Source organism: Sinocyclocheilus rhinocerous, unplaced genomic scaffold (assembly GCF_001515625.1).
Source record: "Sinocyclocheilus rhinocerous isolate Xijiao unplaced genomic scaffold, SAMN03320098_v1.1 scaffold1294, whole genome shotgun sequence".
In the NCBI taxonomy this organism is placed as follows: domain Eukaryota; kingdom Metazoa; phylum Chordata; class Actinopteri; order Cypriniformes; family Cyprinidae; genus Sinocyclocheilus; species Sinocyclocheilus rhinocerous.
The window spans coordinates 1,257,171-1,273,416 of NW_015656157.1; the positions used below are offsets into that span (position 1 = coordinate 1,257,171).

The window sequence follows — 16,246 nt, forward strand, 5'->3', positions numbered from 1 at the left end:
ATATATATAAAATTGCATAAAATTGTTTTAATATTAACAACAAAAATAAAAATTATAATCATTCTTTTGTTCTTTTTTTTGGGTGAAATATGACTTTGACCATTTTAGTGAGATTCTCTTTTGTATATAAATGAATAATTGACAAAAATTCCTGTTGACAAATTTGTAACCTCATTAAACCAGCCATTTCATGCCTACACTTATTTAATCAGTGCTTCATTACAGGATGAAAAATCCAGTTTAAAAATCCATTCCAGTTTAAAATGCTTTTGTCCAGTGACTGTATTAGGTTCACGGTGTATTTTGGCAATCTGAGAGAACCAGGCTCAGCTTCCTGGTAAGTTCTGAATGGATTTCCATGCTTGTCTTCAGTTTGTCTGGTACGCAGCCCTTTACCTTTCTTGCCCCTAACCTCTGGTTTACTGTAAATACTGTAAAATGCATTTTGATATCATTGACATGTTTTGATATGTCAGTCACAACCAATGAGTACAGCTGAAAATAAGTTATAAAGAATCTGTTTGTGTTTTTGTATTTTTCACTTTAAAAAAATGTCTGGGTCATGTTTTACCTCTAAAGTAAACATTTAAATTCATTTAATTGACTGTTTTAGGGCATTTTTATTGTATTTTATATATATATGTATTTTATATATATATATATATATGTGTATTATTTAATTTTAAAGAGATGCTTTTGCTGTAAAAAGCGGCAGATCGATGGTCAAAAATAATTCCTCAAACACACAGTTGGTGTGAAGAAAATGTCTTGTGTTGCTCAAGAGAATTTTGTGATTTTTGAACAAAACAGAAAGATAACTGTGAGTCTATATGAATGTGAAAACACAAGATCAGAGCAATTAACCATCAAATGTGTTACCATATTAGAAATTTCAGCCATTTTACATCGAATTAAGGTCCTGAAGGCTGGAATTGTGTAGTTGCTCACTGACCTGCTTCAACGTCCAGTTGTTGGCCATCTCTGCACTTCTGTTGTGATGTATAATATTGTAACATTAGAAATGTTTGAGAGGAAAATGTGTATTTTGGAGCAGGAAGGATCATGGGAGGGAATGACAGAAATTTCTCCTGTAATTTTCATCGTCCTTTCTTGCGACATGACAGTATTCAATATGAAGCAGTCTGTCCCATTGGGTTTGCTTTGTATTTAGGGTAGCTCAGATCTTTGTCCTAGGGCCTTAGGTGTCTTGTGTAGCTAAATATGTCCTTTGTATGTTTCTTTATATTGTAAAGTTTCTTTGGACTAAAAAAAAAAACAAACAGAAAATTTGCTTATCAAAAAAAAATGATTGCATCAATAATAAATGTAATTTGATATTTTTATGTGTTCCGGTTTTGTTTTTTAAATGAAATAATTTGAGTGAAACCCAGATGCCCTATAAAAACAAACCAAATAATTATAAAATATGATAAACATTTATATAACTTAATAAATATAGTAAAATAAATGTTTAATTGTAGATCTATATACAGGTATATTATAAATAAAAATGTTATGAATATAAAACCGGTATATTATAAATATTTTTTATTGTATTAAGTAGTGTATTTAGTAAAAATTACATCGTATAATACGCATTTATATTTTAAAAACTAGCTTCAACATTTCATATAAAAGTCCCCTGCAGTCATCGCAACGACCTTGGCTTTGTGACTTTTATTTTGTACTTGTCGGGATTGACCATTGACCTTTACCCGGAAGCTGCACAGATTGATCGTGTTTTGTTGTCAAAGTTGTTGCTGCGCACCTCCGTGCAGGTTTCCTCTCCCAGCGCGGTAAGTATTTTCATGTCATTTCATTTTTCAGCACACGTTTAAAGCATTCAGTGCACATAAAGCTTTACACGAGAGTTGTTTCGGCACGCTGTGTGTAGCACAGTAAGTTGTGGCGCGACCTCGTTATCAAAGTTGCCGGAATGTTCTGGAAATGCGGTCATTTCTGCTAATAATCGCAGGTTTCTGAAATCATCTCGGGAATGCATGCTCTCCCACTCGTAATTAAAAACAAGAGACCTCATTCAATAAATGTTAAATTGCTGTCGTAAGTCTCAGGATCTACTCTCAATCTATTTACAACACACATATTAGATGCACATTAAAATAATTTCATTTAAATTAATATTTGTGAATGTTTTTATATTAGAATTTTAGTTTATTCTAGAACAATGAGTTTGTTTTCTAAAAAACGAAGAAAAAAAAGTGCTATGGTAATGCCACGTTTTTTTGCGAGTTTACTACGATAATGTCGCGATTACTTAAAGTATCATATAAAACCTTAAATTGTAAATACGGTAATCATTCCGTTCCATAACACCACACTATTTGCATAAGGGTTTTATTAGCTTATCTATACTTATAAGATGGACATTCAAATATAATTTAATTTAAACGAAGGTTTATTCGATCATATTTGTAATAAATACCCTTTTTGCTTATTCTATGATAACTAGGGTTTCTTTTCCAACAAGTACCATGGTAATACCATGTTTGTTTTGCACGTTGTGAGTATTTGGATTATTATGTAAATACCACGACATGTCAATATGGCAATCATTCAGGACCATAGTATTTTTGTAAAGATTCAGTCGGCGTACTATGCAGTTTTACAGTTGATTGTAATTGTTTTTAAAGTGATTGTATTTTTAATGATCATTTATTCATTTGTTTCCGATGTTGCTTTGATGTAATTGTGATTGGAATAAAACTATATGTGGCCTGTTTTATGAATATGACAATATCCTGCTGAATGCCTTTGGCAGTTTAATGATAAACACTTAATTGAAATTATTTTTGTAAACAGTAATAAGTAGGCCTATACTGTTTTGTGCACAAGCATAAAAGCTTGAGAGGAGATGACATGGGTAGTTAAAAGTCAACCAGTGTTGGTTTATTATTTACAGAGATTGCCGTTGGCGAATAATGTGTACTGATTCTTCGAGATTTTCACTTTATGCATAATGTCACAGGCTGAGCTTCTTACTGAGGATTTTTGTTTAAAAAAAAGGTTAAGCTTATCCTAGAAATCCATATAAATTAGTGCATAAATGTGTGTACGTTAAACAATAGGTGGGAGGAAACTTGTTTAACTATGTTTGTGTGTGTGAAACACAAAAGCAGATGTTTAGCAGAATGTCCAAGCGGCTCTTTTCCATACGATGAAAGTCGACTTCAGAACTTTATGCTGCTGCTGCTATTATTGGAATGACATTAATAGTTTACAGAGAAATTATAATTTGCTGAAAATGTCCTCGCCCTCAGGCCATACAAGATGTAGATGAGTTTGTTTCTTCATCAGAACAGGTTTGGAGAAATTCAGCATTACATCACTTGATCACCAATGGATCCTCTGCAGTGAATGGGTGCCGTCAGAATGAGAGTCCAAATAGCTGATAAAAAAAACATCACAATAATCCACAAGTAATCCACACAAATCCAGTCCATCAGTTAATGTTTTGTGAAGTGAAAAGCTGCATGTTTGAAAGAAACAAATCCAGCTGCTTTTATCAGCTGTTTGGACTCTCATTCTGACGGCACCCATTCACTGCAGAGGATCCATTGAGGAGCAAGTGATGCAATGCTGAATTTCTCCAAACCTGATGAAGAAACAAACTCATCTACATTTAGAATATCCTCAGGGTGAGTACCCTTTCAGCAAATGTTCATTTTTGGGTGAACTATTCTCTTAGGGAAACTTGTTTTCGCTCTTTTAGAATTGCGTCCAGATGGCCGACGGTGAGATTGTGAATGGCTCTGCTGATAACCAGGAGGTGGCGCCATCTGGTAAGAAATCTGGACGTGCCTGGCTGCTAGATAGTGGGGAAGACTTTTCAATGCTGGATGATGTGGAAGACGACGTGGATGATGACCTCCCGCCTTTAGAAGATGCAGGTGGAGGAAAGAAGAAAGACAGTCCCGCTAAAGACGCTACAAAAGCAGATGCAGTTGCAGATCGAACTTCTTCTACAGAACTGGAAGAGTGGCTGGATGTTTTAGGTAAATTTTTTTGTACACATTTTGTAGTCATTGTGGCAGCAATAATTCATTAAATGATAGAGATTAACACTATAAATGGCAAATATCCAGCGCATTTTGCCAGTGCATTCATGTGTCTGGATGTCACAGCGGTGGAGTAAAGTATGATGGGGATTTTTAGCTTGTTATAAAATATTTTCTTTTTGAAAATGCAGGAAATGGGCAGCTTAGAAAGAAAGTTGTGGAAGCCGGAGCTGGTCCAGACAGCAGACCCCAGAGAGGCCAAAATGTCACAATTCATCTTAAAACCACTCTTACTGATGGAACTGTGGTAGAAGAGCTGCCAAACGTATCTTTTACACTTGGTGATGGGGACGTCCTCCAGGTATTATTATATCTACTGTATTTTTTTAAAACTTTACTTTTATTTATACCTTACATTTTCAGGACCCTCAATTGTTTTCTAAAAACAAATGATTAAAAACATGATATGTTTTGTTGTTCCTATTATAATTAGGTGCTGGATCTTACTGTACAGCTGATGGAAATGAGCGAAAAGGCGTTGATTGAAGCAGGCGCTAAATATGCATACGGTGCCCTTGGCAGGTTAGATTCAGAATATATATTAGTTTTCATGGAAATGTTCTAAGGTTAATATTACACACACACACACAAACATATATATATATATATATATATATATATATATATATATATATATATATATATATATATATATATATATATATATATATATATATATATATATATATATATATATATATATATATATATATATATATATATATATATATATATATATATATATATGTATATATTAGTTTTTTATTTTGTAGAAAATTAAGTTTAATGTTTTATATTAATATTTATAATGTATATTAATATATGTTTGTAATTATTGTTTTATATATATATATGTGTGTGTGTGTGTGTAATAAAGCAAATACCATTTATATACTCAGTACCATAATTCTATATAATTACATTTATAAAACATTTTTTTTACAGAAATGAATACTTTTATTCAGCAATGACACATTAAATGGATCAAAATTGACAGTAAAGACATTTAGAATGTTAGAAAATATTTTTATTTCAGTTTTTTTTTCTTCTATTATTTTTAACTTTCTATTTATCAAAGAATCCTGGAAAAAAAATATTACAGTTTCCACAAAAATATAAAGCAGCACAACTGTTTTCAGCATTGATAATAATAAGAACCGTTTCTTGAACAGCACATCAAATCAGCATATTAGAATGATTTCTGAAGGATCATGTGACACGGAAGACTGGAGTAATGATGCTGAAAATTCAGCTCTGCATCACAGGAATAAATTACATTGTAAAATGTATTCATATAGATTCCAGTTATTTTATAATGTAATCATATTTCACAATATTTGATCTAATAAATGCAATCTTGGTGAACATAAGAGGCTTCTTTCAAAACCATTAAAAATCGCACGACTCCAAACTTTTGAACAGAAGTGTGACATTGCAGTAATATTTTCTGTGTTAAACATGGTCTGCGTGTCCATCTCCTCTGTCAGCTCTACTCCTGCTGTGCCTCCTGACGCTGATCTCATCCTGGAGGTGCAGCTGTTGTCGGCAGAAGATGCCCCAGACCTGGAGCTCATGCCGCCCTCTGAGCGAATCAGTTTGGCCAACAGAAAACGAGAGCGAGGAAACATCCACTACCAGCGCACTGACTACGCCTTCGCCATCAACTCGTACGGAATCGCTCTACAGATAACTGAAGCGACATCCAGAGGTGATACTGCTTCATTCATGAGTCATTCAGTTTATTTCCTAATAAATCATTTTATGGTTTTGTCTGCAATCATATTACTCTTTTATCTCAGTGGACATCAGTCAACAAGAAGAGGAAGAACTTTTGGACATGAAGGTGAAATGTCTCAATAACATGGCTGCTGCTCAACTCAAACTAGACCACTATGAAGCCGCACTGCGCTCTTGCGTCTCCGTCCTGGCGCACCAGCCGGACAATGTCAAAGCCCTGTTCCGCAAAGGCAAGGTTAGTTTCCTGGGTTCAGATGCATATCGTTTTCACTCACTCTCATTAAATAGTAATGCACTCCTGGGTTTGGACAAAGCGAAAGCGGATTGTTCGGTGGTTTGGTTCCGTTTAGGTTTCCAGCCACAGCGGAGGAAAAAACGAACAGCTTGAGATGTGTTGAGATGAAAAAGTGCTGACGTGTGTTTGTGTCCGCAGGTACTGGCTCTGCAGGGCGAGTATGCTGAAGCCATTAAAACACTGAAAAGGGCCTTGAAGTTGGAGCCAAGTAATAAGGTAACACAAGTGAAATTTTATCATAGTTGAACTGTGTTTTGTTTTATTTTAAAATATATATTTGTTAAATCTTTATTTAATTTTTATTTTATCTTAATTTTTTATTTTATCTTACTTTATTTTGTATTATTGTTTTACTACAAATTGGTATCTGTTAAGAATTCTGTTTTATTTTATATTGTATTTTATTTTATTCTATATCTTTATTTTATATTATTTTATTTTATATCTTAATTTATTTAAGATCTTAATATATCCCTTTTATTTTATCTCATTTTTTTGTCTATTATTGAAAATTGGTATCTTTATATATTTGTTTATTTTTTATCTCTTATCTTCTCTTATTTTAATTTTCGCTTTTTTATTTTATATATTTTTTATTGTCATATTATTTAGTTATATTTTGTTTGATCTGATTTTATCTTTATTTTTTATTTTATATCTTAATTTATTTAATTTTCATATCTTATTTTATTGGTCTTTTATTGGTCTTTTATTGAAAATTTGTGTCTCTTATATTTTATTTGAATCTTTATTTAATTTGTATATCTTATTTTATATCTAAGTTTTCGTCTTTATTTAATTGTATTTTTCTTTTATTGAAAATTGGTATCTTTTTTATATCTTAGATTATTTTTATATCTTATTTTATTTGACATCTTGTATATTATTTTATCTTTATTTTCTTATTTGTCTTTTATTGAAAATTGGTATCTTTATTTTATATCGTATTTTATCTTTATTTTATTTTACATCTTGTATATTATCTTATCTTTATTTTCTTATTTGTCTTCTATTGAAAATTGGTATCTGTTGAGAACTATTATTTTATTTTCATTTATGTCTTATTTTATATTTAGTGTATGTTAATTATTTTTTTATTTATTATTATTATTAATATTGTATTACATTATGATAAATTGTGCTTTTTTGAAAATTGCTGTCTATTAAAGGGGTCATATGATGCGATTTCCTTTCTCTTTGGAGTGTTACAAGCTGTTCGTGAATAGATAAGATCCCTAAAGTTGCAAAGACTAAAGTCTCAAACCCAAAGAGATATTCTTTATAAAAGTTAAGACTCGTCCACGCCCTCCTAAAACGGCTCGTTTAAACACGCCCCCACATGTCTACCTCACTGTGTGGGAATATTTGCATAACACCGCCCAAATGTTCTTGCAAAGTAAGAAGGCGTAACTTTATTGTTGCTGCCATCGCCGCCATGTTGTGGAGACGCTGTGTGTTTCGTTGTGAAAGCGAAACTACTTTGTTTGGGCGCGATGCAACGCAACGCGTAAAAAGACCGCACAAGTCATTATAATCCATAATTATGTCCCCACTGGATGAAACAAATGCCTCGTTTATAATGGGTTTTAATGTTTTTGTCTCGTCGCACCGGGACACAGCATCACAGTATGGTAGGGGCGTAACATCTCCGCCACACGCTTGAGGTATTCGGCCAATCACAACGCACTGAATAGCTGGCCAATCAGAGCACACCTCGCTTTTCAGAACGATGAGCTTTGTAAAAATCGACGCGTTTCAGAAAGGCAGGGCATAGAAGAGAAACAATAATGTACAGTATGTGGAAAATAATGTGTTTTTTGAACCTTAAACCGCATAAACACATTGCATTATACCAAATACGCAAAATAATGTTCTTTTTAGCAACATCATATGACCCCTTTAAGAACTACTTGTATAACAGGTCCCAGAATCATGTGCGTTCCCCATTATAACCAGCAGATGGCGCTGCAGACTCTCAAATTCAGTCAGACTGCAGAAAGAACGGTGTTCAAAAACTCTATAAATAGCCGGGTCCCTCCGCACACTTGCCTTATCTAAAGCAGCGTTGGCCTGCTCTGCTCACACAGGCGGACGGATGAGGTTCCCTGTGTCCCTCCATCTGACAGCTCCTGGCTGCTGTATGACCAGCCTGCCACTGCCAAGCCACATACGTCTGCACATTTACACCTCGCTCTTCTCATGTGTCTGGCCTTTAGAGACGCTCCATTGCAGAATTCCTTCATCCAATCTGATCCCATCTCGCCACTTTGCCTTTACCATACTTGTTTTAGTCATTAGCCAGTAATTAAACTAAATGGCAGGTTGTCATGGTGTAGTTTGACTCGGGCTGCTCCTGAAAGTTTACTTTCAAAATGCCATTCACAGCCCTCGCTCCTTGCTTATTATTAATAATGACACTCTGTTCAATCTAATTAGCCTTAAATTGTTTAACCTCATGTTTTGAATTGTAATTTTGATGTTTATATGTTACACTTTGATTTAGCAGTGTTTCTTCATCATAATGCCACTTTTTAAATAACCATATAAGGTGTGGATCAGGGATTTGAATCGTTCTTCAGAACAAATCTACAAACGTTTTAAAACCAGTTCAGTGAAACAAACTGTCTGAGTGAACTGATTTGCTGAAACAAATCTGATCGATTGAGATTTGTTTGAACAATTCACACTCAACTGTTGAACGAATTAGTTTGTAAATGAAACATTCTACAAGATCAATTGAAATATTTAACGATGTCCTGAAATTAATCAATTAACTGTTTTTGAATCAGACCATTGAAGCAAACTGAGTGAACTTATTTGCTAAAATAAATCTGAATGATTCAGATTCACTTGAAGTATTCACATTCAACTGTTGAACAAATCAATTCATAAATTAGCCATTTTATAAAATCACATGAAATATGTAGTTCTGATGCAAAATGAATATGTGAACTGTTTTTTTAAACTAGTCTATTGAAGCAAACTGAATGAATGAACAAATTCACTCAAGTAAAACTGAATGATTCAGATTCACTTAAATAATGATTCACACTCAACTCTTGAACAGATCAGTTCATAAATGAATCTTCAGTCAATGAACTATTTCTTGAATCACTCCATTGAAACAAACTGAGTGAACTGATTTGCTAAAATATGAACAGTTCAGATTCACTTGAACAATTTAGATCCATTTGAAGAATTAAGATTCAGCTATTGAATCATGAAACATTCTACAAGAAGATCACTTGAAATTTGTAGTGTTCCGATTCAAAATTAAATGATAAACTGCTTATTTTTACTGGTTAATTGAAACAAACCAGCTGAGTAAACTGATTCACTAAATGAATCGAACTCCTCGGCATTGGCAGAAACAAGTGTGTGAACTAAATATAACAAAATTCTTTTTTGCATTCTCATTTATTGTCTGCACACTCATTGGCTAAAACTAGAGCAGATCTAAACCTCTTCACTCAGGTATGGAGAGAATAAAACTCCGGGGTCTTGATTTTGAGGTCACAAGAGAAAAATGATCATGCATATTTGTGTGACCCATATAAAGACACGTTTCATTAGTACAAGATGCTTTCACTTCTGCTTTTGTGTTCTGTGGCATTGCAGCTGATATTGGAGAACACGTGAATGTGTTTTTAATCTTGAATGGGTTTATATCTTGCTTTCACTCAATCTCTGGCAGGCAGCACTGTCATGTTTAATCATTTTGGTGCCGCCCAAATGTGTCGGTGTGCTGCAGTGAGCAACAGTTTCATCAGCCTGACGATAACACACACACACACACACACTTTTCACTCTCTCTGCCCTTTCCTCGGCAGACCATCCACGCTGAGCTGTCGAAGCTTGTGAAGAAACACTCCGACCAGAAAGGAGCCGAACAGGCCATGTATAAAAAGATGCTGGGTAACCCGACGAACGCCAGTGTGCAGAAACACCGTGCCAAGTCCTCATGGGTGAGAGCTTAAAATAGCCCTTTTTCAACTATTTAACACGATGCACTGTTTATTTATGAGGTTGCATGTCTGTGTTTACTCAACAAGAAGTGGGTTTTACAGATGACAAAGTGCACATTTATGCCTTAACCTATTAAAGGTTATAAATAAAAAGTGGTTAATGAATAAAAAATGTTTAATCACCCTCATGTTGTTCCAAATTCATACATAGCTATTTTTCCCCCATTATTTGTAATAGGAAAATGTTTTGAATCTCTCTGTGAGTGCATCTTTGAGTTTGAATTGAACTCGAGAGCTGGATCAGTCAGATTCATGATTGAATATTTGAGCCCCTAAGGGGACATGGTGACGGGAAATTATATATCAATACTTTTGCATTCTCTCATAAACATATTACATTGCAATGAGAAACTTTGCGTTCTCTTGCAAAACTTTTACTTTCTCTCACAAAAGTATTGCATTCCCTTGAGAAATGTTGCATTCTCTTGCAAAAATATTGCATTCCCCCAAGAAGCTTCACATTTTTTTCACAAAAATATTGCATTTGCCAGAAGAAGCTTTGAAATATAGTTTTTCCTCGCACCTCATTTTATTTCAGTCAGCTGTTTAGCAGGGGAAGAAAACACAAAAGCTTTGAAATTATTAATGAGGCATGAAAAATTGATAAATCTAAATAATAAATTTTCCTCCCATCTCATTTTTTTCCCTTCACCATAATTTCCTGCAATGTCCGATTCATCAAAGAATTGTTCTTTTGAGTCTGATCTACTCAAACGGTTTACAGTTGACTGAATCAGTCTGAGTGGATCTCGAGTGAACAATTCTGACTCAGATCCACTGAATCAAAGTACTGTAAAAGGAAAATAGCAGTTTTTTCAAGAATGTGAATGAATTTAAATTTAAATTTTCCTCCCATCTAATTTTTTTCCCATCACCATGTATCCTTCCCTTCCAACCTTTCCTGAAGTCCTATTGGCTCACGCCAGTCCAAATGACTGGCCAATTGTAGCGAAGTATGCAAATCGCATGCAAATACTGACGCGCTCGAGAGGCAGTATAAAATGCGGTGCATGCGACAATTACGTCAGAATCTGATACTGAACGCCGCTTTTTGCAAATCGTTCATTAAAGCCATTTCTTTTCTAGTGAATCTGGTTCATAAATCAGACTGAACGATTCATTGACGATTCTGATTCTGAAGTTCAACTCAAACCTCACTGGTGCAGAAAATTATCAGCCAATAATAAGTTACATTTTAATTTGTTCATCCCACAAAGCTATAAAAAGACTTCCGAAAAATACCATAAAAAGCCACATATGGGTTTAAAACAACATGAGGATGAATAAATAATGACAGTTTTCATTTTGTGTGAAGTATTTCTTTTAAACAAGTTATGTCTTTTTACAGAGTCTCAGCTGGAAGTGGCTCTTTGGGGCAACAGCCGTTGCGATTGGCGGTGTAGCTTTATCAGTCGTCATCGCAGCTAGAAATTAATCCCAAATTCACTGTGACGAGATGAATGATGTGGTGCTGAAGACCTTGAGTACGCCAGGCCCCCAAACACCTACCCGACCTTCATAAATTAATTGTAATTGAAAGTAAAATGGTTGTAGTTCTGAGGTTTTAAATGTACTCTCAATGTATGGAAGATGAGCTGGGGTGAAATAGATGTGAGAAATATGATCTAATTCCTATTTATGTACAAAAAAGTTCCTAGTTAGAATTAATAAATTTATCAATGTACAGAATGACGCTCTTCAGGTTGCTGGACACAGTCGTGTTTCGCTGCAGAACTCTTCAACAACATGCGTGAAGTTCCGTGATCTTATTTTGGTGAACTGAAACTTGCTTGTGAACAGTCTTGAACATTGAAGAATATGATTGTAGGCTTTTTCTTCTGCAGTATCTAAAGTAAGACAACACTATTTTAAAAGTCCTTACACTGATGTGGTACGTTACTGGTTTTCGAGCTTTCTTCTCCTTTGTTGGCTCCAAAATATCACTGGAATCAGCTGCTGTCCCTCAATAATGTTCCCAGAGTTTCTTATTTTCATGACCAAACACTGCAAGGGAGGTCATACAGACCTACAAGAATTATCAGCATTTAGTTTGAATTATTTATTTAGGTTGAACAGACATGCGTCAGTTTTTTTTTATCTTTATGATCCTTAAGTTGATTGTCGTCATTCCCCATTTCCCCATTCTGATTTTTTTGCAGTATTGGTAACTTCCAACATTCCCTTTAAAGTTATTTTGTATATCCTATAATAAACTTTTGCACTTTCTGTTCATATGGTTGAAAATAAAGTGATTTCTTGAAGATGTTAAAATATCAGAGCTACTGTGTGAATTCTAGATTTGCATTTTCTGAATGAAATATGTGTGATTGCAAGGAAATAAAAGTGAAGTGTTAATAGAATAACACAGTGCTTCCTTGCACGTGCCACTGTTATAATACCTAGAACTGTTCGTTTATGACGAACGGCTTCGATGTGAACGTTATAAATGAAATAGTGAATGTACTTGAAGTGCATAACGTGACGAAACCTCATCCCTTTCGTTGGAGTCTGGAGGGGCAATCCCTATTCAAGGGTGGGTTTTTTTCTAGACATTGACGTTTTTCTGACGCAGTTCTGTGAGTGAGAAGCGTTCAATCCAAAACCTTCCCCCACCCCCAGCCAAGAGTTTTTTAGTGTACGAAAACGCCACCAAACATGGTCAAATCACACATTTCAAATCATGCACGTCTGCCTTATTGTTGAAATATATTCAAAAATAAAAAATAAACGTATCATGCCGATAGACTGTAAAATGCCTCAAACCGCGTTGTAATGACGCTATTTATCGGTCATTTCTAGCTATGTCCAATCCGTGAGAGTCGAGTCGGATCTTTCCAGTGAAAAGGTTCACAATGATTCATTCACTTATTGGATTGAATCGGGTCTGACCGGATCGCGAGTCAGCAATTCTGACTGAAAGTAATATAATGGCTAAATAAGCAGAAATTAGGTTACTTTTTAATCGTCAAATAGCAGAAATGTTACCAAAAAACGTTCACGACTTGTTGTTAAACGTCCATAACAGCACATTTTTCAACTTGTAAATGAACTAATTATACTTAGGGTCTAAGTAAAATGTTTTAGGGACTAAGTAAAATGTTTTGTCATGACTGCAGAACCGAAACAATATAAACAGTCTTACCACTACATTTTTTTAAATATAAGCAGCAATATGTTCCTGAATATTACTTTTTAGAGAGTAATGTAAAAGAACAGCTGAATCGTTTCAGAACCGGTTCTTTGAAACGAACTACTCGAAAGAACCGATTCGCGGAAATGAGTCGGACTTCCCATCGCTGGCCATCCCTCTCATGATTAGCCCTGAAGCCACGCCCCTTCCCGCCTGTACGTAATTCACGCCTCATGAATAATCATATCCTCAGCTCGAGCTGCTTGTTGCGTTCACGGCAGAGGCGCGTGAGCGTGGTGGGAAATGCGAGCAAGATGGCGGCGTTAAAAGAGGAACAGTGCTACGGACTGTCCTGTGGAAGAGTGAGCAATGGCAGCAACATCTCCGTCTATCACGTCAAGCTGACTGACAGCGCGCTGCGAGCGTTTGAAGACTACCAGAGCAACAAGGTAAGACCCGCGTCGACCGCAACGCGAGGCTGGATAAGCAGTGCTAACAGGCTAACGGTCAGCAGCAGGCGACAGTTATTTCCCTGCTTGACAGCAAATCACCCACTCAGCTGAACAAATTCCCCTCCAAGCGAGCAGGAACTTCGGTGTAGCGAACCAATCCCAGCTCTTTGCTGTCGCTGCCTTCCTTATTAAGCACTTGATACGCTAATGAAGCCATTAATTAAACCCACCGTAGGTAATGCAGCAAAATAACTTGTTTCATGTGTCTTAGTCTGCTGGCAGACAGTCTAGTTTGGTTGAAAGTAACTGGCTTCCCAGGTCCGTGGAAAACCCTGGAAATGTCTGGGAATTTTAGAATTGTGATTTCCAGGTCAGAGAAAGTCATGAAAATTAAGTCTTAAAAGTCATGGGAATTCCACTAATGAATAGAAATATTTTCTTATTTTATTGCTTTTATTTATTTTAATCATGTCTTCTGGTCAGTTTTACAACCTAGCAACCTTATCGAGTTAAAAAATAATTAACTGAACAAAAATAATAATGCTGAATTTTACTGAACAATTGACATTGCATCGGTAACATTAGTTAAGTTAAATTGATACAGAAATTAGTGCTTAATGTTTGACGAAGTTTGTATTTAATATGAAAGATGCTCCTTTCTGCCTATATAAGCCCAAACCTATTGTTTCTATTTTAAACCAGCCCTGCTATTAATTTGCACTCCCTAGTTTTAAGTGGACGCTGTTTTCCACATAGCAAAGCAGTGAATCTGTGTCTTTGAGATTGTAAGTTGTTCATGCCATTGGAATCGATCAGTGAATGAGCGTAAACACGGTTGCCACATCTTCAGAAATCCAAGCTGATTGTCCTCAGATCTGAAAAGTAAATAGTTTGATGTGTTATGTTGAACGACTTAGTTTGGATTCTCGCCATTTGGATTAAAGGATCGCGAGCTGCTGCAGACGCAACAGGCCGGGCAGGTGGACGATATTTGATAATAAAATGCATCAATTTGTCTGCGCTGTTTCAGATCAAAGGAAGACTCTCATGGTGCACAGTTCATGTTTGGTATAATGCAGCAAATGCAACTGGATCTGAGACGCAACAAAGGCCAAGACTCTCTGTATTCAAACTAGAGTGGAAGTTGAGTCACACTTCTGGTGATGTCAGTAAATTGGAGGATAGGAATAAAATTACAGCTTTTGGTCTACACCCAAGCCGGTGTTAACAATTGGATGAAATTGTGTCAGCTTATATAAGTCTGGTTTTAGTGTTGCTCTCATGTAGTGATTAATATGGCATATTCTTTAGATGTGGTATGTGAAACTCAAGTCGACTGGCTACATGTGACACTGTGAGGGAGGCTGAAGCTTTGCTTGTGAGTATTTTTAGCTTTCAAGCGCAGGTCACAAATGCTACTAGTAAGTTTAGAGTTGGTCTTAGTTTGGTGTGTTTGCATATTTGAATTAGCTTTTATTGCTCAAGGATATTTTAGTTGCCTATGAGAAATTTGGCTAGCTGGTTAATAGATTTTTTACAAATTAGCCTGTTTTTTTTGGTTGGTGTAATACTTTGTAAATGTGACTCACCGTCTTCTGATGAACTTGATTATTTTTAATCGTTGCAATAGTCAAAAAAGTACTTTTAATCCATTTGGTGTCTCTTCTTCATCTCGACTTTTAAACTCATGTGACGGGTGTCGTGTAACACATGCACATGCGTCGAAGTTGTACGTTGCGTACTGGATTTCACCAACCTTACAGCTAATTGACAACAACCTTTTTACCCAAATTGACAGTTGTGAATAATATATTTGAAAATTTAGTTAATGTGAAACTCTAAAAGTTTACCCTTAACAATTTGACTTCTTGTTTACTTTTTATTTTTTAACAAGAAAATGTGAGTGGTTGTTGTACATATGTCTTTACCATCCACAAGGATAAAAATAGGGATGCGCAATATATCAGTGTTGCTATCTATCTGTCTATTAGGGCTGTCAAAAAAAAAATTCGAATTTCGAATATTCGTCGAATTAAAAAAAAAAAATCCACATTCGAATGCAAAAACGTTGCATTTGAGTTTAAGGTCTACGTCAGGCAGCCTTATCAGTGGCGCACGAGATGCAATGACGATGTATGTCTCATTGATTGCATTTGAATGCTTTTGCTAGCCTATCCAGTTGAACCCACTAGATGCGGCGCTGCTTCGTTGTTCATTCATATTGCGGAAAACGAGAGCATCAGTGTGGAGATGTTGTTTATGTCAAAACTGAAGCCAAGCTGTTCACACACAATGCATATTTATCACATTTTCTAGAGGGACATCTATCAGCGTTGCACTTGTGTCTCGCAGAGAGCTGCATGTTTAGAAAGCCATGTAAAATTAATGCAAGTTCAACTTTAAAAAAAAACATGTCTAAAGATGTTATGGTGGTTTTAACCCCATCCCACTGTATCTCATGTTCTTAAACGAAGAAAGTAGCCTACTCTTTGTGATTGGTTTTCGGTCCTTTGTATTAAACTATACATACA

General features: G+C 35.4%; 2 protein-coding genes across 4 annotated transcripts in view; both read left to right on the plus strand.

The window, feature by feature from the left end:
* Positions 1–1,690: 1,690 nt before the first annotated feature.
* LOC107719572 (peptidyl-prolyl cis-trans isomerase FKBP8-like) lies at positions 1,691–11,651 on the plus strand. Its single transcript, XM_016527022.1, has 9 exons — positions 1,691–1,796; positions 3,731–4,013; positions 4,208–4,377; positions 4,510–4,598; positions 5,564–5,784; positions 5,876–6,048; positions 6,247–6,324; positions 9,939–10,073; positions 11,482–11,651. The coding sequence occupies exons 2-9, from the start codon at positions 3,743–3,745 to the stop codon at positions 11,566–11,568; spliced, it is 1,224 nt and encodes a 407-aa protein (XP_016382508.1). The 5' UTR covers positions 1,691–1,796; positions 3,731–3,742; the 3' UTR covers positions 11,569–11,651.
* A 1,871-nt stretch (positions 11,652–13,522) lies between these two features.
* LOC107719573 (RNA polymerase II elongation factor ELL-like) overlaps positions 13,523–16,246 on the plus strand; it is a 66,384-nt gene continuing 63,660 nt past the window's right edge. For all 3 annotated transcript variants that reach the window (XM_016527023.1, XM_016527024.1, XM_016527025.1), the window contains exon 1: positions 13,523–13,712. In XM_016527023.1, the coding sequence (XP_016382509.1) occupies positions 13,578–13,712 (135 nt within the window). In that variant the 5' untranslated portion in view covers positions 13,523–13,577. The remainder of the gene's footprint in view (positions 13,713–16,246) is intronic.